The following is a 22,889-nucleotide window of genomic DNA, read 5'->3' on the forward strand; positions in this document are numbered from 1 at the left end:
ACAAACACTTTGGAATAATTCAAATCGATAGACTGAATAATTCCACTTTAGAGCAGCTTTAGAGCAATTTTATTTTTTTAAGATTTTATTTATTTATTTGAGAGAAAGAGAGAGAGCACACACCAGCAGGGGGAGGGGGAGGGGGAAGGGGAGATGAAGGGGAAGAGAGAGGGGAGGGGCAGAGAGAGAGGGAGAAGCTGGCTCCCCGCAGAGGAGGAAGCCTGATGTGGGGCTCGAACCCAGGACCCTGGGATCATGACCTGAGCCGAAGGCAGATGCTTAATCGACTGAGCCACCCAGGCGCCCCCACAAGGCATTTAATTAGATATCAACTAAACTTTTAGATATGTTTCCTAGCTGTATGCCTCCTTATTGTTACTTCATTTTTTATATTAAAAAAATCTATTCCAATTAACAAAACAATTTTATTTCGTGTATATAAACACTTATTTTGTCCCTGATGAAATCCTCCATTTCTTCATTCATATTCAAAATACCTTCTCTCTTCTTCTGGGATAAATGGCTATCAATTTTTGATTTTTATTATCTAATAAATTAATTAACCACTCAAAGAAAAATGTGTTGGATATCCATTATGTGCAGAGCAGTGACAGAGGATCTGGGAAGATAAAGGCATCGACTTCCTACCTCTCTTTCCTTCTTCCAGTAAGACCCAGAACTTCTCCCTGGGTTGAATTTGTCCAGTAATTATTCAGTTTTTATTTGTTTGTTTTAAGTAATCTCCCTGTCCAATGTGGGGCTTGAAGTCATAACCCTGAGATCAGGAATTGGATGCTCTACCAGCTGAGCCAACCAGGTACCCCCCCCCCAGTTTTTTTTTTTTTTCAAATCCCTGCTGTCTTTATGTAGGTTCAGCAATTCCAGTCCAATGTACCACGTGGAGAAACATTTGGCTCAGATTTGTTTGTTCCTTTTATTTTTTATTTATTTTTTAAAGATTTTATTTATTTGAGAGAGGGAGAGAGAGAGAGAGCACAAGCAGGGGGTAGAGGGAGAGGCAGGTGCCCTGCTGAGCAGGGAGATCGATGCATGTGGGGCTCGATCCCAGGACCCCAGGATCATGACCTCAGCTGAAGGCAGATGCTTAACTGACTGAGACACCAAGGTGCCCTGTCTGTTCCTTTTATTTTAATGAGACTTTCTTTTGTTTGATTTTTGGCAATCTCTTTTGTTTTTTAAAGGCATTGGTTACATAATTAATTCAACCTGGGAGGTGAAGAATTAATAAATACAGTTAGGAGAAGTTACAACTTTTTTTTTTTTGAGACTTGTGCACTGTTGGTGGGAACACAAAGTGGTGAAGCCACTGTGGAAAACAATATAGAAGTTCCTCAAAAAGTTAAAAATAGAAATACCATACGCTCCAATAATTATACTGCTGTGTATTTACCCAAAGAAAACAAAAACACTAATTTGAAAAGATGTATGTACTCCATGTTTATCGTAGCATTATTTATAATAGCTAAGATCCAGAAGAAACCTACGTGTCCATTGATAGACAATGGATAAGGAAGATGTGTATATTATGTATATGTCATTACTCAGCCATAAAAATGATGGTATTGTGCCATTTGCAACAACATAGATGGATGTAGAGGGTATTATGCTAAGTGAAATAAATCAGACTGAGAAAGACAAATACCATATGACCTCACTTATATGTGGAATCTCAAAAACAAAACAAATAAATAAACAAACTAAAGCAGAATCACACGTATAAACACAGAGAACAAACTGATGGTTTCCAGGGTGAAAGGGGTTGGGAGGGCGAGCAAAATGGGTGAAGGCGAGTGGGAGGTACAGGCTTCCAGTCGTGGAACGAATAAGTAAAGGTAATAAAAGGCATAGAGTGGGGAATATGATCGGTGATATTGTAATAACGTTGTATGGTGACAGATGGCAGCTGCACTTGTGGTGAGCACAGCATAACGTGTAGATAAATTGAATCACTATGTCGTACGTCTAAAACTAATGTACCATTGTGTGTCAACTATTCTCAAATAAAAACATTAAAATAGAAGTTACAACTTTCCAAGTTGGAAAGAATTTTAGGAGGTTTTTCTGTAAATCCCCTCAATTTCTGGACAAAGAATCAGTACAGAGAAGGTAGGGGCTTTTCCCGATATGACACAGCTATTACATGGGGAAAACTGTATCTTACATCATGAATTCTGGGTTTAAACCTGGATCAGGATATAGAGCTTGAGGGCAGCCTGAGATAGGGCAACATATGATGAGTGACCATAGGGGAATTATCAGGATATCCACAGTATCATTAACATGCCAGTCTTGGTGACTGAGAGGTCAGTTGATGCCTTTCTTAGAAGTGGAGAAGCCAAGAGGAAAAGCTTCTGTTTTGCGTTGAATCATGCCCCCCCCCCAAAGATATGTCCATGTCCCAACACCTGGTGCATAAGAATGTGACTTTATCTGAAAATAGGGTCTTTGCACATTTAATCAAATTTAAATGAAGTCATACGTGATGAAGGTGGGCTTTAATCCAGAATGTTCACTGTCCTTATAAGAAGGGAAAGCAGAGACACAGGTAGATACAATGAGAACACCAGGTGACCACAGAGACAAAGATTGGAAACATGATGAATCTATAAGCCAAAGAATGCCAAGGACCGGGGCACATGGCTCAGCCAGTCAGGCATCCAGGGCTTGATTTCAGCTCAGGTCATGATCTCAGGGTTGTGAGATCGAGCCCGGCATAGGCTCTGCACTGGGCTTGGATCTTAAGATTCTCTCCCTCTCCCACTGTTCCTCCTCTCTGTCTCCCTCTCTAAAAACAAACAAACAAACAAACAAACAAACAAACAAACAAACAAACAAACATGCCAAGGATTGCTGGCAACACCAGAGGCTAAGAGAAAGACATAGAACACATTCTCCTTTAGAACCTTCAGGGAGAGGGTGTCCTGGATGACACCTGATTTTGGACTGGCCCCCAAAAGCGTGAGAGAATAAGTGTCTTGTTTTAAGACCCCAGTGTGTGGTACTTTTTATGGCAGCCTCAGGAAACAAATACAACCACTTTCGGTGGGGAGACATATAAATATCATGTAAGTATGTCAGGATTGGCAATGGACAGTATAGGGGTCTACTTGGAGAGAGGACTCAGAGCTTGATGGCCTTTGACAATGATCTCTTTGGTGGTTCAGTTGAAGAACCACCATTTTTAAAGGGGAGATGGGTAAAAAGAGAATTGAAGGTAAAGGACTTTGAATTTAGCAGAGTCAGAATAGTAATGGTCACTGACATGTGAGAATGTCCAGGCTGAATAGTTCGATGAAAGCTGCACGAAGGCCACTTCAAGCAGAGAGTGGCCGGTAGCCTGGCTCGACACAGGTGAGTGGGAAAATGAACTGCAGAAAACGTGTGACGTTAGCCAGAACTGCTAGTGGTTCTTTGCATTTACTCAGTGCTTTCCCATTTATTGGGCATTCTCACATTCTCTATCTTATTTCCCACAGCACCGAGAGTCCACATGATTGTTAATGTAGGGTGGGCACACTCTGGAACAGGGAAGTTAAATCCTCTTCTTGAAATGCCACAGTTTTAAGTGATGGGGCCAAAATGTGGACCTAGACATACAGACCCCAAAATTACGTTCTTTCCATGGGACTTTGGAATGTTTTTCAATTGCTTTTAATAAGGCCCTACTCTTACCAGGTGGAGGGTAAAGGTTACCAAAGGGCAGCGATCAAGTGCTCTTAAGGTTTTAGGCAGCTTTCTGAGCATTCAAATTTCCTCACTGTGATTATAAGCTTGATCTTTATAACTTAAAATGTCAAGGTGTTAATTATGTTGAGAATTTAATTTCATAAGAATTATAGGGTTGGTTCCCCAATGGCCATAGTTAAAAGAATTTTAATGTAGGAAAGTAGAAATTGGCTCAAACTGTTTTAGGTTTCCTTGTATATTCAGCAGCCTGAGCAGGGATTTGTTCAGTGGTCAATTATTCAAACAAGACATAATAAACCAAATACTGGAAGCTTCGTAATGCACGTGTTTAGTGCGCCTGTACATGCTTGTGTGTTTGGGAGTGGGAGGGAGAGGACGAGGGAAATGTAGCCAGTGATCTCTGGCGTCTTTCCACACCTCTGGGCTTCTGGGGCTCTCAGTTATATCCTCATCACAATCACTGCAACTAGCTGGTTCAGGTTCTAGAAACTTCCCATCAAGATGAAGTAGTTTGGGAACATCCTTCCAGAACCCACAGGAGCAATGGAGTGTCCAGCTCCAGACTGGGAGAAGGTTTCCATGAAAGCGTCAGGGTCACGCCTTGTGCAGAGGAGGGTGAGGGGCTGTGTGGTGTGTTGAACAGGGGCGAGCACGTTTGTTACCGGTGACTCTGGGTAGAAATGCAGGTGAACCTGGGGAAGATGTCCCACCTTTTGTGTAAGATGAGCGTGTGTGTGAAAGTTCCTTCTAGAAGCGAACTACTCCTCCGTATGGAATAATCAAACATGGTGGTGCTCTGCAGTCCGGCCCTGTGTTTTACCTCGCTCGTAATGACTTCAGTCCTTTCTGAGAGTTTTGTACCTTGAGAATTCTGTTCCCATCAATTTATTGTTTCTCTGTCATTTTCCTCCTGTTTTCACTTTTAGGAAGTGTTCTCTGCTCTCTGTGTAACTGGAATCTCTATCTGTATGTCCCGTCTCTTTCAGCTTCTGTTCTTTGTCCTTCTAGATTTGTCTTCTCTGTCTCTCCCTTTTTTGGAGGCTTTTCCTTTTCACGTTCCCCACGTGGGCTCTTCACCTGTTTATCCAGGGCTAACCACGGATCCCAACGCAGGGCAGCAGGGCAGGGCTGGTGGAATCTCACTTACTGGGAAGGCTGGGCTCTTCCCACTGCTTCCCTCGGATGGAGGACAAGGAGTGAGGAAGGGGATCAGAGAGCTGGGAACAATTCAGAGAGCAGAAGTAGCCTGGGGGAGAATGGACTGAGCTGGTGGCAGTTTGGATCTTTGAGATGAAAGACTGTGCTCACAATTCGCGCTTTGCAGAGAGGATGGTGTCCAGGCTCCTGCTGGAGAAGCAGACTGGCGCCTTCCCTTTCAGTTACGTTGCTTTTCTGTAAAATCCCGTTTCGACAGGTATTCATTGCAGTCCACCTGTGTGATTCCTTACAAATCCTCGGTAGTGTGTCTTTTTTGTCTAAAGTCAGCTTTTCCAAATGTGATTTTATCAGCCACTTTCATCCTTTTAAAAACTACTCTTCATCATTTATATTATTTTTTATAGCCTCTTTGTTTCCTGCTTTCTTATTGTCATAGGTATACTTGGCACAACATTGTCATATAAAAATACGTTCAATTTAAAGAATCATGGAAAGGTGAAGGGTCATGATATTGACGCTTTTAACTAGAACCCGGATGGAACCTCGGACTCTACTCAGCTGCACACCTTTTGTCTATTTCGATCTTGACTTTGTTGTAATCAGCCTTTTGATATCGTTTTAGTTTTTACTATAATTTTTTACTGTAACTGTAGTCTTACGCCCATATTTGAACTCATAAAGAATAGTTCGTCTTGCGTTTTTTAGCTTTACGTAGAGGGAAGGGTTACTTCGTAACGTCCGTCATTTGCTCAGCACTTTGTGTGAAAAGCACTGTTTCTATTTTGCAGCTGAAGTTGCTTTTGATGAGGCTGCACACCCAGCATGGAGCCCAGCGTGGAGCCCAGCACAGAGCTTGAACTCGTGACCCTGAGATCAAGAGTCAGACGCTTCCCCCAGGGAGCCGCCCAGGCGTCCCTGTGTAGCTACAGTTTTATTCATAGTGTTGTAGAGTACTCTTTTTACAAAAACAGGACACGATTTACCTAGTTTACTGTTAACAAGCAGTTGGTTTGTTTCCAGTTTCCACGAATACAAGCCACGCTGCTGTTGACCGTTCTCGTGTGCGCTTCCTGGGGCGGGTGCCTGAGCGGTGCCCTGGATAGACGCATCTAGGATGTGAGCGCGGGTCAGCAGCAGTAGTTAATGCCACACCGTTACCGAAGCATTTGAGCGAGTAAGGCTGCCGGTGAGTGAGGCCTGGGATGCAAAGCGTTAATAGCAGGACTGTGATTCCCTCCCTCTTCAAAGGTCACCTGGACTATAGTGTCGCCAGTTCTCCCTCTAACTCCCAAGAGGGAATCTAACTACTGGGAATAACTGAGCAAATTCAACTCTAGGAACATTTTTAGTGGGAAGTAGTTTATCTCTTTTGGCTAAACATGATAAATGGAATTGAAACTTACAGACCTATGAGAAATAACCACAAATCACCCACCAACTTCCTTCTATTTTTCTGTAGTGATTATTTTAATTATTCTGATAAACTCAAAATCATTTGGAACTTAAATGCAAAGACTAGTTGAATTTAAATAAACCATGTATGTTTTATTAAAAACACAGATAATGTTTTTTAAATATTTTATTTATTTATTTTAAAGATAGAGAGCAAACATGAGAAGGGGGAGGGGCAGAGGCAGAAGGAGAAGCAGACTCCCCACTGAACAGGGAGCCTGATTTGAGGCTCAGTTCTAGGACCCTGAGATCATGACCTGAGCCGAAGGTAGACGCTTAACTGACTGAGCCACCCAAGCACCGAAAACACAGATAATTTTTAAATTTGTTTGAGTACATCATTAAAACCTGTGGATATAAGCTGAAGAGTGTTTTAGAGGATTTGAGGTTTTTTTTTTCTTTTGCCACATTAGAATCTTTGTAGAATTTGGTTGCCCTCCTTTATATTCATGGTAAAGATAAGAATGTGCCTAACAGCTCTGTGATTCTCATATATACGTTGGTTATGAATGAAATTAAGAATTTTTTTACATATTTACATTAAAAATTAAGTAACTGAATGGACTGTTACTTATATATTTATATGTAATATTTGGGCAATTGTGACGAAAAGCTCTTAAATGTTTTATAAAATATGTACGTCATTGACAGATGAGACAAAGGTAGCTGGGGAGATCTAGGGAGTTATTTGTCCTCTGTTAAATATATGAAGTAATAAAAGAGACAGATGAGGTCTCCTCTGGCTTTGTCCTCGATCTTCATTCTCCCTGAGGACTGTCATCTCTGGACCGCTCAGCGAGACGGCCTCATTAACAGTGTGGGGCGTCTGCTCCCCAGAGACGTCAGCCAGGGAAACACATCTGGTTTTCAGTGTCAGCCCAGCCACAGCTGAGGGTCACAGCACCCTCTCCTGTGCTCATGAGGGTCTCACTGTCGCCAGGCAGGTCATTACATTCGGGAAACCATCGTGAGAGTTTGCTATTGCCTTCATCTCCTACGTCCTAGAGGCAACGTGCACATCTCTGTCCACCTGAAGACACGTGAAGTCATCGTGAGAAAGCGTCCTTTGGTTTAGGAAAAATCTATGGATAAGCCAGTGCTGGTGTAGCCGACCTTTGCATTTACCGCATACGTCGGATTCTGCATGTCCCAGTGCCAGTCCCAGTACTGTGTGTAGGCAGTGACTTGGAAAGGACGTAGGGAACTAGCTAGAACCCGCGGAGAAGGTGAACAAAGGTGAGTGAAATGGAACTCGATCTCTGTGTTACTTCAGCAATTGGCAAGTTAATTTTCAGTTGCAATTGTTCTTGAAACAGAAAAGTTGTATTGGTTTGTATGTATGGTCCATTGTCTAAAGGAACAGACCATGGAAATTCACCAAATATAAGAACTAAATTTCATTGTTCATTATAGACTCCCCCAATCGTTCCCAGACATTTCATTGTACTGTAGTCTATTCCTTATACCTGTGTATGCACACGTGGAGAATACTTTAAATACGCATCTATAGTGGTAATAAAGTACGGCCTTTGTAACATAATTAGAGAGTATGCGTATGTGTACAATTACTGGAGTATATGCTTCCCTGCTTTCCCTTTGGTCCTTATTGTCTGTGAAATTAGACAATATTTGTTCTCTATGCATAAAACTCATTGTCAGTATTAACAGTTTCTAAATGGTCATTTTCTCCCTTAGGAGTTATCAAAATATCAAAAACATAAAATATCATGGAGTTTTAAAAATGCTTGTAAATATAACAGGGGAGTTCCATGTTGTGAATATTGTGTCAGCGCTTCTCTGTTTTGACATTACTTTTAATAAGAAATGATGATTATTCAAATGAGTACAAATAACAATCTGAAGAAAAAAGGCAGGAAGAAACCTGAATGTTTAGTTAATGGATGAATTAGGCAAATGACAAGGTGTGTGTGTGTGTGTGTGTGTGTGTGTGATTGCACTGAGGTGAGGTGTAAGGGACACTGGGCTCCATCCTTGTCTCCTCGCACAGGATCGGGAATGGACTCCTGCATGATGCTCTTGGTGTCCTGCTCAGACCCTCTTTCCCTGGCTGCTGCTCCGGTCCTTGCCCGATGTGTTAGGAATACGGGCTGCAGGGTTCACAGCCATTCCCTTCTCAGAGATTGGCCCTCAGCTGAAGGGGAGCCACTGTGCCAGGGGGTCTCAGGAACACGGTGGGGGCAGCTCACAGCCAGTGACAGGCTCGTGGGGTAGACAAAGGCTGCCAATGCCCAGGCAGGACGAAATCTGCTGCACTTCCTACTGAGGGGCGTGTTCTGATCTGAGGTTGGCTTGGACCTTGGAGCCGGATGCGTCACTGAAACGACAGCGACTCAGTCGTAGCCCTGAGGCTGCAGGGCTGATGCAGGACTCACCCAGGCCTGTGCAGGGCAGGGCGTGCACGTCAGTCAGACCCGTGACTGTTACGTACTGGAAATATCTTCAGTACAGACGTTCCCTTGAGATCTGTGGTCTTCGCAGTGTGTATTTGTCATTGTGAGCGTCTGGTTTACGGAAATACGTGTCCTTCGGCTGGAATCGGCAGACGTGTATGTCAGCTGTGAACACTTAGGTAATCGCTCTACAGCTTCCGCGCGCCGGTACTGAACATTTAACCTCTTTCATTTAATGACTGTTTTCTTAATTATTATCATAAAATTGTGTTCTTGTGAGATATCATTTCCCATTATATTCTTTTTTTTAAAAAAGATTTTATTTATTTATTTAACAGAGAGAGAGAGACAGGCAGAGAGAGAGGGAACACAAGCAGGGGGAGTGGGAGAGGAAGAAGCAGGCTCCCAGCGGAGAAGCCTGATGTGGGGCTCGATCCCAGGACTCTGGGATCACGCCCTGAGCCGAAGGCAGCCACTTAACGACTGCGCCTCCCAGGCGCCCCTCTTTTTTTGATGGTAATTATTACATAGAATGCCATTTTTTGTTTTGTAGAATCTATTTACTGTTATTCTACCTTATAACATTTCTCTCTCTCTCTCTCTACGTAACACGTGCTTTTGTCAAGTATTTATTTTTTATATGCAAAGTAATAATTTATGTGTGGATTTGTAACTGGATTTTTCTATATCATATCATGATAGTTACTAGGGACACCATTCTGTGCCCCTTACCTAGCATGGCTGTGTTTTTCTTTCTGGCCAGAATTATTTACCTAGTTTGTCTTAGACGAATTCATCTCTCTTACTCCAATCAGTACTTTGATACCTACCTACACAAAGATGATGGTTAGTCTAATTACACAATTCTTTAAATGTGGTGAGAAGGAAATGAAATTAAATTTCTTATTAGCCTTAGTCTAAACATATTTCTTTCTCTTGGAACATGTGCTCTGAGGCGGGGCACACAGGTTGCAGAGGGACGGATGCCCGGGATGGGAGGAGGAAGGAACAACGTGACCCAGGTCACAGAACATGCTCTTGAGGCTCGATGGGAGAAGCCAATGCACAGCCTGGTCTTTCCCATACGCAGTGTCGCTAAAGGATAATAGTTTTCCTGGATGTAATGAGAAAAAAAGTAAAAGTAAGCTGAGAGACTACGACATGAGTATTCTAGTTCCCTCCCAGGGTGCTCTCCAGGAAGGCACTGGAAGCAATTGTAACACAGAGAGACAGTCACATTCTTTTTTTCTGTTTTACTGGGTATGTCCATTGCCTCATATTTTATTTTTCAACCTCAAATCATAGTCATTATTATACGTGTTAGATAGGCAGTTATTCAGCATTCTTTAAAATACACACACACACACACACACACACAATCTTGTAAAGCAGCAAATCATTTGTACAAGTTCATCTTGCCAGAGTTTTCTCTTGTCTCACGTGTCTTCTTAGGCTTTATGGATAGAACAATGTTAAAATATATTCTTCTTCTGATGACGCATTCTTATATTGGTGCTTTCCTTGGACGAGTTAGCATTTCACTTTTGTCCTATTTCACTTTGGTGAGTGCATCCTTCACAAGGCACATTTAAAAAGTTGCCAGCGATTTATTTCCAAAAACTATCTGTATCTGTGTGTGTGTGCGTGAGACTGAACCGTGGTTTGTTTTGTTTGCTCTTCTGAGCAGATGCGAGTCAGGGGATATTCTCTTTTGTTGCACATTTGGACTCTTTCAAATAACCTTTATAATTACTTCTATCAGGAAATATTTGTGCATAATTTTTTTCTTCTGGATAATACTGATCACAACTTTCAGGAAATTAGAGGACATATAAAATAGTGTCAACTCTACATCCTCTATTCAGATTTTACAAACATTTATTTTAGGCCAGTTTTGTACCAATTTCTTTCACATATCAGTAGGTCTACTCTGATTCAGATTTTAAATTTCTTATAAGAATTAAAAATGTACTGTATGCCTAACTATTTGAACATGATAGAACTGAAATAGTCATTCTCTGATATCTGTTTGGTTGGGACAGAACTGTGCTTCTTCAGTACTAAGGAGCTGGGTGACAATGGTCGTCAGACTCACCTGAGAGCTGGCCACGTCCTTGATCTAGTGTGAATGACTCTGACCAGCTCCAGAAAGGGGATACTGAGCCTAATGTCAATGGATGTCTGAGATCTTGTATAATATGAAAATATCCTTTTCGTTATCCTTTCCCTTAGTACTTCAAGGTTTCCATCCTAGTGCTTTGACCTTCTTTGCTCTGAGAATGTATCTGTCTATATCTCCATGTATTTACCTATTTAATTATTTTATTATAGGGAGTGATGGAAAGCATTATACTGTGTACATCGATTATGCAACTGGATAACTTTTAAAATGTTTATTCTGATTAGAATGTTATTGTGACTACTCCTGCCTTTTTCAGGAATTTCACGTGCTCTGGTTGCTCATGTGTGAAACAGAAATCTGCAGAGGGAAGAGGAAAGTCTTGGCCACTGGATTTTAGGGATCTGATTTCAACGGATGTGCAGGCCAATGGATTTTGGAGTTCCTGTTAAATCGGTACAGTAATTTTAAGCATCTTTAGGGAAAAGGTAAGCACTGTTTTGGGGTGATGTTTTTGGTTCTCTGTGATTGAGTATATAGTTTTGCTCCCATACAGAAAAACAAAAACAAAAACGGTGGACGTTTCATAAATAAATTAAAGAGTCAATTCTGCTATAATGTTTCTGCGTAGAACTAGTAGTGATATTTTGAATGTAATCGAATTTTTATTGTAAGTACAATCTTGGTCTTCAATTCCTGATTCTGAATGCATTTCAAGATTATATTGTATTATATTCTATTGCCTGTGAAGTGTGCGTACGGTCATGAGACACGTATTTACAGTAACGTCCTTCCCTCTGTCTGCATCTCCTTTTGACTCTTTCTGATGGCTCTCTCTCTTTTTCCTCATCCCCTATGTACATACTTATAGTCATTTAAGTCTTATTAAGCTCAGACTGAAAGACCTTTTGTATCTATGACTGATGCCAACACAAGGGCCATTATTTCATTTTTCTTATACCAAATATTAATGACATACTTTTTGTGATAACATGGAACTGTACTGGGAGGAGCTAAGTCAATTTTAAAGAGTATATCATTTTTTCAAAAAGTTACTGATAAAACCCACAGCCCTGTCTTTAACATGAAAGATCCACCTCCCTGCACCCCGCCAACTGTTTATTTTTTTGACGATTTCTTTTAAAAGTTGCTAAACGCTTGGTCCTGACAGGAAACATGTGCTAACAGAGGATGGAACAGAAAAATGGCAGTTCTTTCACTGGGTTTATCCTGCTGGGTTTCTCGGACCGGCCTCAGCTGGAGCTCGTCCTCTTCGTGGTTCTTCTGATCTTCTATCTGTTCACTCTGCTGGGAAACACCACCATCATTGCCTTGTCCCACCTAGACCCCCATCTTCAGACTCCCATGTACTTTTTCCTCTCCAACCTGAGCTTTCTGGACCTGTGCTACACGACCAGCACTGTCCCGCAGCTCCTGGTTCATCTCAGGGGAGCAGACAAGTCTATCTCCTTTGGCGGCTGTGTGGCTCAGCTCTTCATTTCTCTAGGGTTGGGCTGCACAGAGTGCATTCTCTTAGGGGTCATGGCATTTGACCGCTATGCTGCCATCTGCAGGCCCCTGCACTACACAGTGGTCATGCACCCCCGTCTCTGTGCCCTCATGGCTTCTGCATCGTGGTTCATTGGTTTTGCCAACTCCTTATTGCAGACAGTGCTCATCTTCCTTGTACCACTTTGTGGGAGAAATAAAATTGATCACTTCTTTTGTGAGGTCCCCCCACTGCTCAAGCTTGCCTGTGTTGACACCACTGTGAATGAGTCTGAGATCTTCTTTGTCAGTGTGATCATTCTCTTCATCCCTGTGGCCTTAATCACGGTCTCCTATGGTCGGATTGTCAGGGCAGTCTTAAGAATAAAGTCATCTGCAGGGCAGAGGAAAGCGTTTGGGACATGTGGGTCCCACATCACGGTGGTCTCCCTGTTCTATGGCACGGCCATCTACGCTTACCTCCAGCCCATCAATAACCACTCCCAGGATCAGAGCAAGTTTGTTTCTCTGTTCTACACCATCGTCACCCCCATGGTCAACCCCATCATATATACACTGCGGAACAAGGATGTGACGGGAGCAATGAAGAAGGTGCTTTGCAGGGGCCATGACTCCAGATGACTGGGCCATGACTTCCCCTTTGATGGGAGACTTTCACTGCCAGAGCTTCTAAGACGATTGTGTCCTCCCTGTGTCATCTAGAATTTCCTCTGACATCTATCAAGGGAATTCCCTTACCTGATGCTTTAATGCAAGTGGGTGCTCAAAATCTAAGTCCATGGACTCATGCAGCTTCCAGAGATGCTCACTAGTGATCCTAGAGCATCTGCATCATGTTATTGTGAAAAGCTCCACAGGTTTTGCATATTTCCCCCTATTTGGGACACTAGTCCATTCCTTTGTGCAAGAAGACACGCACATACTGTAAAGTCATAGGGAAAATAAGAATACAAATGACTCAAACACTGTAAGAAATAGTAACAGTTTAGCATTTTTCTAGCAAACTGTTGGAGGCATATCCCTTCTTCTTGCATCGTGACCGTGGCTCTCTTAGGAGGTCCGTGGCTGGACTGTATCACAGCGTTTTCATGGAAGTAGGTGGGCAACTGCGGGAAAAACAAACTTTTAGCTCAGAGAAAAGCCTATTAACATCAATGCTGATAAATCCGTTCAGATGTCAGGCCCTAGTACGACGACACCAGTGTGACAGTGGTTTTCTGTAACCTTCGTGTCACAGACATTGAGGGCGTGACGTGTTAGTGCCAGTGACGTGGGAGCGTCAGCTGTGACGCAGCAGGTGGTGCTGACGTGTGATTCTGCGCAGAGCCAGGGAAGCACCGATGTGAGGCTGCGCGCTGTTTTCCTTAAGTCTGTGAGCCCCCCTGTTAGTTGTTATGACTCTAGAGGACAGCATCGTATGTGAACAGTACATGACACAAGGCCTATTTTGTATGTGACCTGTTTTACCTACAATAATGCAGCAGAAGTTTCAAAGGGTAAAATACATTTAGATCCTCTCTTCATGCTGTTTTACAAGTTCTTTGATCCAGGCATCAACTGATCAACGCTTTTATATCTGACATCTGCCCAAAGCCGCGTGTATTTCAATGCAGTAACATACTATGAAAATACAGGAAATGGCCTCTGTTTCACAAGAAATGCCACGTTCTGTGGAGCTTACTTAGAATCACCAGGAGGAAATGTAAGGAATAAATAAAACGTATATTACTTATCAAACATCTCCGTGTGTGTAAACTTCACAAATAGCCATCTCAGTCTGAAGCGCTGTCACACAATCTGAATTAGGAGAGATGAACGCAAACATCCCAGAACAACTGAGTCTGACCGGCAGCCCTTCGATCTTACCGCGGGCTCAGCCTGCACAGAAACGTGTTTGGGGCATGGATCTGGTGTCGTGTCCTGTATTGTCGCACACAGTGCACTTTCCCACAGAGGCTGGAGCTCTGCGATGCCATCTTCATGCACATGGTTCTGATTTCTGGTAGGTTTTCCCAACTCGTAGCCCGTGTAGGTAAGTGTATCTATGTCTGGGACTGGACACGTCCGCGTAACCAGGGTGCTGTTCCCTACCCGACAGTGACCAGCTCCACCAGGGCCTTGCACCCCCTGAGCTGGTCGTGCTCATGACAAGTGACCTTGTCCAGAGACAGCGCTTGGAGGCTGGAAACGACAGCCGGGGGAGAGTATGCACACGGTCAGGGTCTCTCTGGATCGCTAACAGCATCACAATATTCCCACTGGAATCCACCCCTGGGGTTTGTCTTGACCGCACAGTGATGCTGCATGTGTGCCAGCGGAAAAGCGGTTTTGTGATACTGTTTATCCCCGATGGTGACAGATTTCCATTCTCCATCATATTCCTGTTTCTGTTTTAAAGGTTGTGTTTGTTTATTTATTTATTTATTTATTTATTTATTTGAGAGAGAGAGAGAGAGAGAGAGAGAGAGACAGAGACCCTGGGCAGGGACGGGCAGACTCTGGGATGAGCACAAACCCGAGAGCGTCTCCATGTTCTGGCGTGGAGACAGGAGCTGAGCTGAAATCAAGGCTTGAATCCCTGATCTACTGAACTCACTATGCGCTGCTCTACTCTCTGTTGAGTTTCAACGACATCGTGATTTACACCCAATGGTCACTTTAAAATTCCTCAAATGATCTCTCTTTGGTGTAAAACCCCTCAGGGTCTCACGAAGTTACACAGCCTGTTGTTCTGGGGGAGCAGCTACTCTGCTCTTAAGAACACACAGAGCCCTGGGGTCAAACATTTATTTTCTTGAAGTGAATGTTTGAATGGCATTTGCATGTTTACGACTCATGGGAATAAATTATAGAGAACAAGGTCTCTGGCATCCACGCTAAAACAAAAAAGAAATTACTTGACAGACCAAACACAAGTTCAGAATTGTTCTGTAGCAGTTTTCTAACGTTAGGAATCTGCTCCCCACACTCCCCATGCTTTGTCTACAACAGAGTCCAGGGCTGTGTAATTGTCACCAATACTGTTTGCACTGTCTCCTTTTGTATTTTCACCAGTAACTGTGGCATGGCTGTGGGATTGTACCCAAGGCTTGGCTACGTTATTTGACTCCATCTGTGTTTAGCACCTGGAGCTCAGGACGACTGTTATGCTCTAGAGGAATCCATGGATTCTCCCAGCTCTTGTCCTTTCTGAGGAACGTGGGGTGCACACCCTCAGCTCAGGGGATGCGTGATTGCAGACACCCAAAATGTCAGTCGGACTCACATGTAACTCAATTCCTTTTTTTTTTTTTTACGTTTTTTTAATTATATTATGTTAGTCACCATACAGTACATCCCCGGTTTCCGGTGTAAAGTTTGATAATTCATTAGTTGCGTATAACACCCAGTGCACCATGGAATACGTGCCCTCCTTACTACCCATTACCAGTCCATCCGATTCCCCCACCCCCCTCCCCTCTGAGGCCCTCAGTTTGATGAAACACAATTCTTAACCCACGGAAGATTTACTACCTATTAACAAAGGATTCAAAATGCTGAGAGCCCTTGAGTATCCAGGAGGCCCCAGGTCCATCAGACACAGGTTTGTAGACCCTTCACCGCAATGGGAAGTGGTTTGTTTCTCAGATGTGGGGCAGAACTTGTCTGGCACCAGTCAGCACAGGGAAGGCTGGGGGATCCTCAGATTCTGTGTCCCTTCCGTCACAGCCCTGCTCTGGCGTTAGGACTGTCATTTGGTAGCATGTCTGCAGTGTGTGGGGTGTAGCTTCTAAACAGACCCCACGCATCACGCTGCCATCATTAGTAGGGCAGTGATCGGCGTACAGCCCCCCTGTAAGACCCTCACGTATCTCGTGGTCTGCGCATTTCACAGTTACTCTTTGCCAGAGTTCTGCTCTGTCCAGGCTCACTGAGGAGGGAGGAACAGGTTACCGATCCCTGTGAACCTTTCCTTGGCAGGTGACTTCTAGAGACATTTACATTGAAGTAACATGCAAATTAGTATATTGTCACACACACACACACGCCCAGATATGCACATGCACAAACATGGGCTTCACGTGCTATCTCTCTTAGGTCAGTCTCTTAAGCCTTTTGTGAGGATGGAGAGTAGAAGAAAATGTGTTTCCGTCAGCTTGCACTACTTTGAAGTGACAGGTGTATAACTGATTATTTCCAATGTGTTCTGAGATGTGTACAAACATACCCAAGTGTGTGGGGTAACAGTTGATTCCTTCAGGTCACATGGCAAAGGAAAGCTACTTAGCAGGAGGTGTTGGGGTATCGGTTCTTGGGAGACTCTTACCCACTAAGAGCTGAATGGAACAAGCTACACTCCTTTTGCTGTCATAATAGACACGCCTAAGTACAAGGTTTAGAGTTGCCATTCCTTCACTCTCTGGATTTCAATTTGCATCAGAAAGGGTGGGCTGTGCTTGTACATAGGATAATTCTAGAACACTCCCTTTCATTAACTCTGTGGAGAGATTAACAAAAAAGATGTATTTATTTATTTTAGAGCAGGAGGGCAGAGAAGGAGGGAGAGAGAAACTCCAGCTGACTCCGCGGAGAGAGCGAGGCTCCACGAGGGTCCAGATGCAGAACCCTGAGAGCGGAGCCTGAGCCCAACCCAGGAGTCTACATTCAACCAACTGGGCCACCCAGGTGCCCCTGGGAGGGCATATATCTCTGTGACATCCCGATTTCATTTCCTTCGGATGTGTACCTACAAGTTGGTTGCTGGATACAACAGCAGTTCCGTTGATAATTTTTTGAGGAACCTCCGCACTGCTTCCCGTAGAGGCTATCAGTTTACCTTCCCACCCTTAGATATTTTGGATATCATTCCCTTATTAGGTAGAAGTTGTGTAGGTACTTTCTCCCATTCTGTAGGTTGGCTTTTCATTCTGTTGCTCTTCATTCATGTTCTCTTGCTGTGCGCGAGCTTTTTGGAGTGACGTAGTTTCACTTATGAGTGTTTTGCTGTTGCTGCGAGTGCTTTGGTGTCATCTTCAGGCTCTGGGTTGAAAGTGGATCACAAAGAGTGGCTAGTTTGTAGATAGGATGATGCCAGACCACCCTCATTTGGTAAATGTCAACATATCCGATGTCATGAATCTTTCCCTCTGTGTTGTCTTCCAGGAGTTTTATAATTCAGGTCTTAGGTTTACACCTCAATCCAGTTCAAGTTAATTTTTGAGGTGTATAGTATAGTGTTCCAATTTCCTTTCTCTGCATGTACTTATCCATTTTTTCAGGAGCATTTATTAAGGAGACTATGTTTCCCCATGAATATTCTTGGCTCTCTGGGCAAATGTTAGTTGTGTGGGGGTGGGTTTCTGTCTGGGTTCTTCATCCACTTCCTCCGTTGTCTGTGTCTGTCTCTTCAGCCTCTACCGTACTGTCTTGATCACTAGAGCTGCATTTTTTTAAAAGATTTTTTTTATGTATTTGAGATAGAGAGAGAGAGAGAGTGCGCACACATGAGCAAGAGGGGGAAGGGTCAGAGGGAGAGAGAGAAGGAGAAGCAGGCTCTGTGCTGAGCACGGATCCTGATGTGGGGCTTGATCCAGGACCCTGGGATTATGACCCGAGCAGAAGGCAGATGCTTACCTGACACAGCCCCCAGGGGCCCCTCACTAGAGCTTTATGATATGGTTGGAATCAGGAAGTGGGATGCGTCCTGCTTTCTTCTTCTGATGTCGTGGTGGCTTTGGCCATTTGGGAGTGCTGTGGCTCCATACAGACTTTAGGATTTTTTTCTCTGTGAAAAAGGCCACTCAAATATTGACAGGGATTTCACTGAATCTATAATGGTTTTGAGTAGTGTGGACATTTTAGCAGTTTTAATTCTTCCAATTCATGAACACTAGATATCTTAATTCTTCTCCTATTTCTTTCATGAATATCTTGTAGTTTGAAGTGTACAGATCTTTTGCCTCCTTGGATCAATTTATTCCTAAATGTTTTATTGGTTTATATGTTATAGTGAATGGGATAAAAATCCTTGTTACATATAGATGTTCACATTTCCTACTTCTAACATTTGCTCCATGTTACATGTCGGTTCTATCACAGTGTATCTGGGGAAAAATAAATACAAGCGATATCATTCAATTTTGTCATCCCACTTCTTAGTCCTCTCCTAAGGTCAGATTTTTCCTGCTACTTAATACAAAAATCTTCTCCAGGGGCACCTGGGGGGCCCGGCTGGTTGAATGTAGACTCCTGCTTTGGGCTCAGGCTGTGCTCTCAGGTTTCTGCGATCAAGCCCTGAGTTGGGCTCCACACTCAGTGCAGACTCTGCTTAGGCCTCTGCCTAACTCCTTCTCTGCCCTCCCTGTCACTGGGGGGCTCAGGCAGTTAAACATCCGCCTTTGGCTCAGGTCATGATCTCAGGGTCCAGGTGGGGGCCCCACATCAGGCTTCCCGCTCGGCGGGGAGTCGGCTTCGCCATCTCCCTCTGCCGCTCCGCTCTGCGCTCATGCACTCTCTCTCTCAAATAAATGCCATCTTAAAAAATAAGAGTAACTTTTAAAAAAATCCCTCTACAAAGTTACTAAATGAGACTTTTCTAGAATTATCCTATGTAAAAACAAGACCACCCTTTCTGATGCAAATTGAAATCCAGAGAGTGAAGGAATGGCAACTCTAAACCTTTTACTTAGGCGTGTCTGTTATGACAGCAAAAGGAGTGTAGCTTGTTCCATTCAGCTCTTAGTGGGTAAGATTCTCCCAAGAACTGATGCCTCAACACCTCCTGGTAAGTAGTTCTCCTTTGCCATGTGACCTAAAGGAATCAACTGTTACCCCACACACTTGGGTATGTTTGTACACATCTCAGAACACATTGGAAATAATCAGTTATAAGCCTGTCACTTCAAAGTAGTGCGAGCTGACGGAAACACATTTTCTCTACTCTCCATCCTCACAAAAGGGTTAAGAGACTGACCTAGGAGAGATAGCACGTGAAGCCCATGTTTGTGCATGTGCATATCTGGGTGTGTGTGTGTGTGTGTGTGTGACAATATACTAATTTGCATGTTATTTCATCTATATGTCTCTAGAAGTCACCTGCCAAGGAAAGGTTCACAGGGATCGGTAACCTGTTCCTCCCTCCTCAGTGAGCCTGGACAGAGCAGAACTCTGGCAAAGAGTAACCGTGAAATGCGCAGACCACGAGATACGTGAGGGTCTTACAGGGGTGGCTGTACGCCGATCACTGCCCTACTAGTGATGGCAGCGTGATGCGTGGGGTCTGTTTAGAAGCTACACCCCACACACTGCAGACATGCTACCAAATGACAGTCCTAACGCCAGAGCAGGGCTGTGACGGAAGGGACACAGAATCTGAGGCTCCCCCAGCCTTCCCTGTGCTGACTGGTGCCAGACAAGTTCTGCCCCACATCTGAGAAACAAACCACTTCCCATTGCGGTGAAGGGTCTACAAACCTGTGTCTGATGGACCTGGGGCCTCCTGGATACTCAAGGGCTCTCAGCATTTTGAATCCTTTGTTAATCGGTAGTAAATCTTCCGTGGGTTAAGAATTGAGTTTCATGTGCGTCCGACTGACATTTTGGGTGTCTGCAATCACGCATCCCCTGAGGTGAGGGCGTGCACCCCGCGTTCCTCAGAAAGGACAAGCACTGGAAGAATCCATGGATTCCTCTAGAGCATAACAGTCGTCCTGAGCTCCAGGTGCAAAACACAGATGGAGTCAAATAACGTAGCCAAGCCTTGGGTACAATCCCACAGGCATGCCAGTTATTGGTGAAAATTCAGAAGGAGACAGTCCAAATATATTGGTGACAATTACACAGCCTGGACTCTGTTGTAGACAAAGCATGGAGAGTGTGGGGAGCCGGTTACTAATGTTAGAAAAATTATATGGAACAATTCTGAACTTGTGTTTGGTCAAATGAATTTTTTTTTATTTTGGGCATGGATCCCAGAGGTCTGTGTTCTCTGGAATTTATTTCCAGGAGTTGTGAACATGGAAATGCTATTCAAACATTCACTCAAAGGAAGTGAATCTGTTTCGCCCCAGGGCGCTGTGTGACCTCAAGAGCAGAGTAGTTGCTCCCCCAGAACAACAGGCTGTGTAACTTCATGAGACCCTGAGGGGTTTTGCTCCAAGGAGAGATCATTTCAGGGATTTTAAAGTAACCATTTGGATATAACGGTCAGGATGTGGTTGAAACAATGGAGAGCGCCTAGGGGCTCAGTAGGTTAAGCATCTGACTCTTATTTCAACTCAGCTCATGACTTCAGTGTCTCTAGATCAAGCCCCACATTGGGCTCTGTGCTCCGCCCAGAGTCGGGCTGTCCCTCTCTGAGCCCCTGTGTCCCTCCCCTGCCCAGGCTCTCTCTCTCATAAATAAATAAATAAATGAATAAATACAATTTCTAAAACAGAAACAGGAATATGATGGGGAATGGAAATCTGTCACCATCGGGGATAAACAGTATCACAAAACCGCTTTTCCGCTGGCACACATGCAGCATCACTGTGCTGTCAAGACAAACCCCAGGGGTGGATTCCAGTGGGAATATTGTGATGCTGTTAGCGATCCAGAGAGACCCTGACCGTGTGCATACTCTCCCCCGGCTGTCGTTTCCAGCCTCCAAGCGCTGTCTCTGGACAAGGTCACTTGTCATGAGCACGACCAGCTCAGGGGGTGCAAGGCCCTGGAGGAGCTGGCACTGTCGGAATAGGGAACAGCACCCTGGTTACGTGGATGTGTCCAGTCCCAGACACAGATACACTTACCTGCATGGGCTTCGTGCAGAATTCAGAGCTGTATGACAGTTAATTTGAATGAGATGGTAATTTATAAAATTTAGACACATGGGGATGTTTATCCCCAAAGGCAAGAGAAACAAAAGATAAAATGAATTTATGGGACTTCATCAAGATTAAAAGTTTCTGCACATCCAAGGAAACAGTCAGAAAAACTAAGAGGCAGCCCACGGAATGGGAGAATATATTTGCAAATGACACTACAGATAAAGGACTGGTATCCAAGATCTACAAAGAACTTCTTAAACTCAATACACGAGAAACAAATAAAGAAATCAAAAAATGGGCAGAAGATATGAACAGACACTTTTCCAATGAAGACATACAAATGGCTAACAGACACATGAAAAAATGTTCAAAATCATTAGCCATCAGGGAAATTCAAATCAAAACCACACTGAGATACCACCTTACGCCAGTTAGAATGGCAAAAATAGACAAGGCAAGAAACAACAATTGTTGGAGAGGATGTGGAGAAAGGGGATCCCTCCTACATTGTTGGTGGGAATGCAAGTTGGTACAGCCACTCTGGAAAACCGTGTGGAGGTCCCTTAAAAAGTTAAAAATTGAGCTACCCTATGATCCAGCCATTGCACTACTGGGTATTTACCCCAAAGATACAGACGTAGTGAAGAGAAGGGCCATATGCACCCCAATGTTCATAGCAGCAATGTCCACAATAGCTAAATCGTGGAAGGAGCCGAGATGCCCTGCAACAGATGACTGGATTAAGAAGTTGTGGTCCATATATACAATGGAATATTACTCAGCAATCAGAAAGAATGAGTTCTCAACATTTGCTACAACATGGACGGCACTGGAGGAGATAATGCTTAGTGAAATAAGTCAAGCAGAGAAAGACAACTATCATATGATTTCTCTCATCTATGGAACATAAGATCTAGAATGATCAGTAGGGGAAGAAAGGGATAAAGAAAGGGGGGGTAATCAGAAGGGGGAATGAAACATGAGAGACTATGGACTATGAGAAACAAACTGAGGGCTACAGAGGGGAGGGGGGTGGGGGAATGGGATAGACCGGTGATGGGTAGTAAGGAGGGCACGTATTGCATGGTGCACTGGGTGTTATACACAACTAATGAATCATCGAGCCTTACATCGAAAACCGGGGATGTACTGTATGGTGACTAACATAATATAATAAAAAATCATTATTAATAAAAAAAAATAGACACATGGGGATGTTTAGTAGTTAATAAACAATTCTTTATTTTTTTTCCGCCCGGTGAATCCGAGTAAGCTCCACGGAACATGGGATTTCCTGGGAAAGAGAGGTCATCTCTCTTATTTTCCTATGTCCCTGCATCCAAATTGTTTGGGGCCTTTCTTCGGATGTGAGTTACAAAGCATTAATCAGCTGATGCCTGGATCAAAGAACTTATAAAATGGTATCAAGAGAAGATCTAAATGTTTTACCCTTTGTAACTTTTACTGCACGACTGTGGATAGAACACGCAGAATATTAAGTGGGAACTGAGTTCTGTGCTGTGTCGATGTGATCATGTCCCAAAGCCATTGTGGATGCGGCACTGGCTCACAAGCTGCGTGACCAGCGTGCAGACCTCACGCGGGCGCTTCTCCGACTGAGCACAGAAGTGGGCGAGCGCTGCCTGGTGTGTTAGCGCTGGCGCTCCCCGTGGACTGGCCGCAAGGCCCCGTCCCCGCCCCCATGTGACGCGAACGCTGCGGATAGGCTGCCTCCGACCACCG

At 43.9% G+C, this 22,889-nt stretch overlaps 1 protein-coding gene across 1 annotated transcript; it reads left to right on the plus strand.

Annotated features, from left to right (window-relative positions):
- The first annotated feature begins 12,018 nt into the window (after positions 1 to 12,018).
- Positions 12,019 to 12,978, plus strand: LOC148107287 (olfactory receptor 2B8-like). Its single transcript, XM_087858025.1, has one exon. The coding sequence runs from the start codon at positions 12,040 to 12,042 to the stop codon at positions 12,976 to 12,978; it is 939 nt and encodes a 312-aa protein (XP_087714151.1). The 5' UTR covers positions 12,019 to 12,039.
- Positions 12,979 to 22,889: the final 9,911 nt, after the last annotated feature.

This window comes from Ursus americanus, chromosome 32 (assembly GCF_024610735.1).
Source record: "Ursus americanus isolate L20-20 chromosome 32, mUrsAme1.1.p, whole genome shotgun sequence".
Taxonomy (NCBI): domain Eukaryota; kingdom Metazoa; phylum Chordata; class Mammalia; order Carnivora; family Ursidae; genus Ursus; species Ursus americanus.

Coding starts and splice junctions, on each gene's coding strand:
- LOC148107287 (XM_087858025.1), top strand. CDS start 12,040: ATGGAACAGAAAAATGGCAGTTCTTTCACTGGGTTTATCCTGCTGGGT.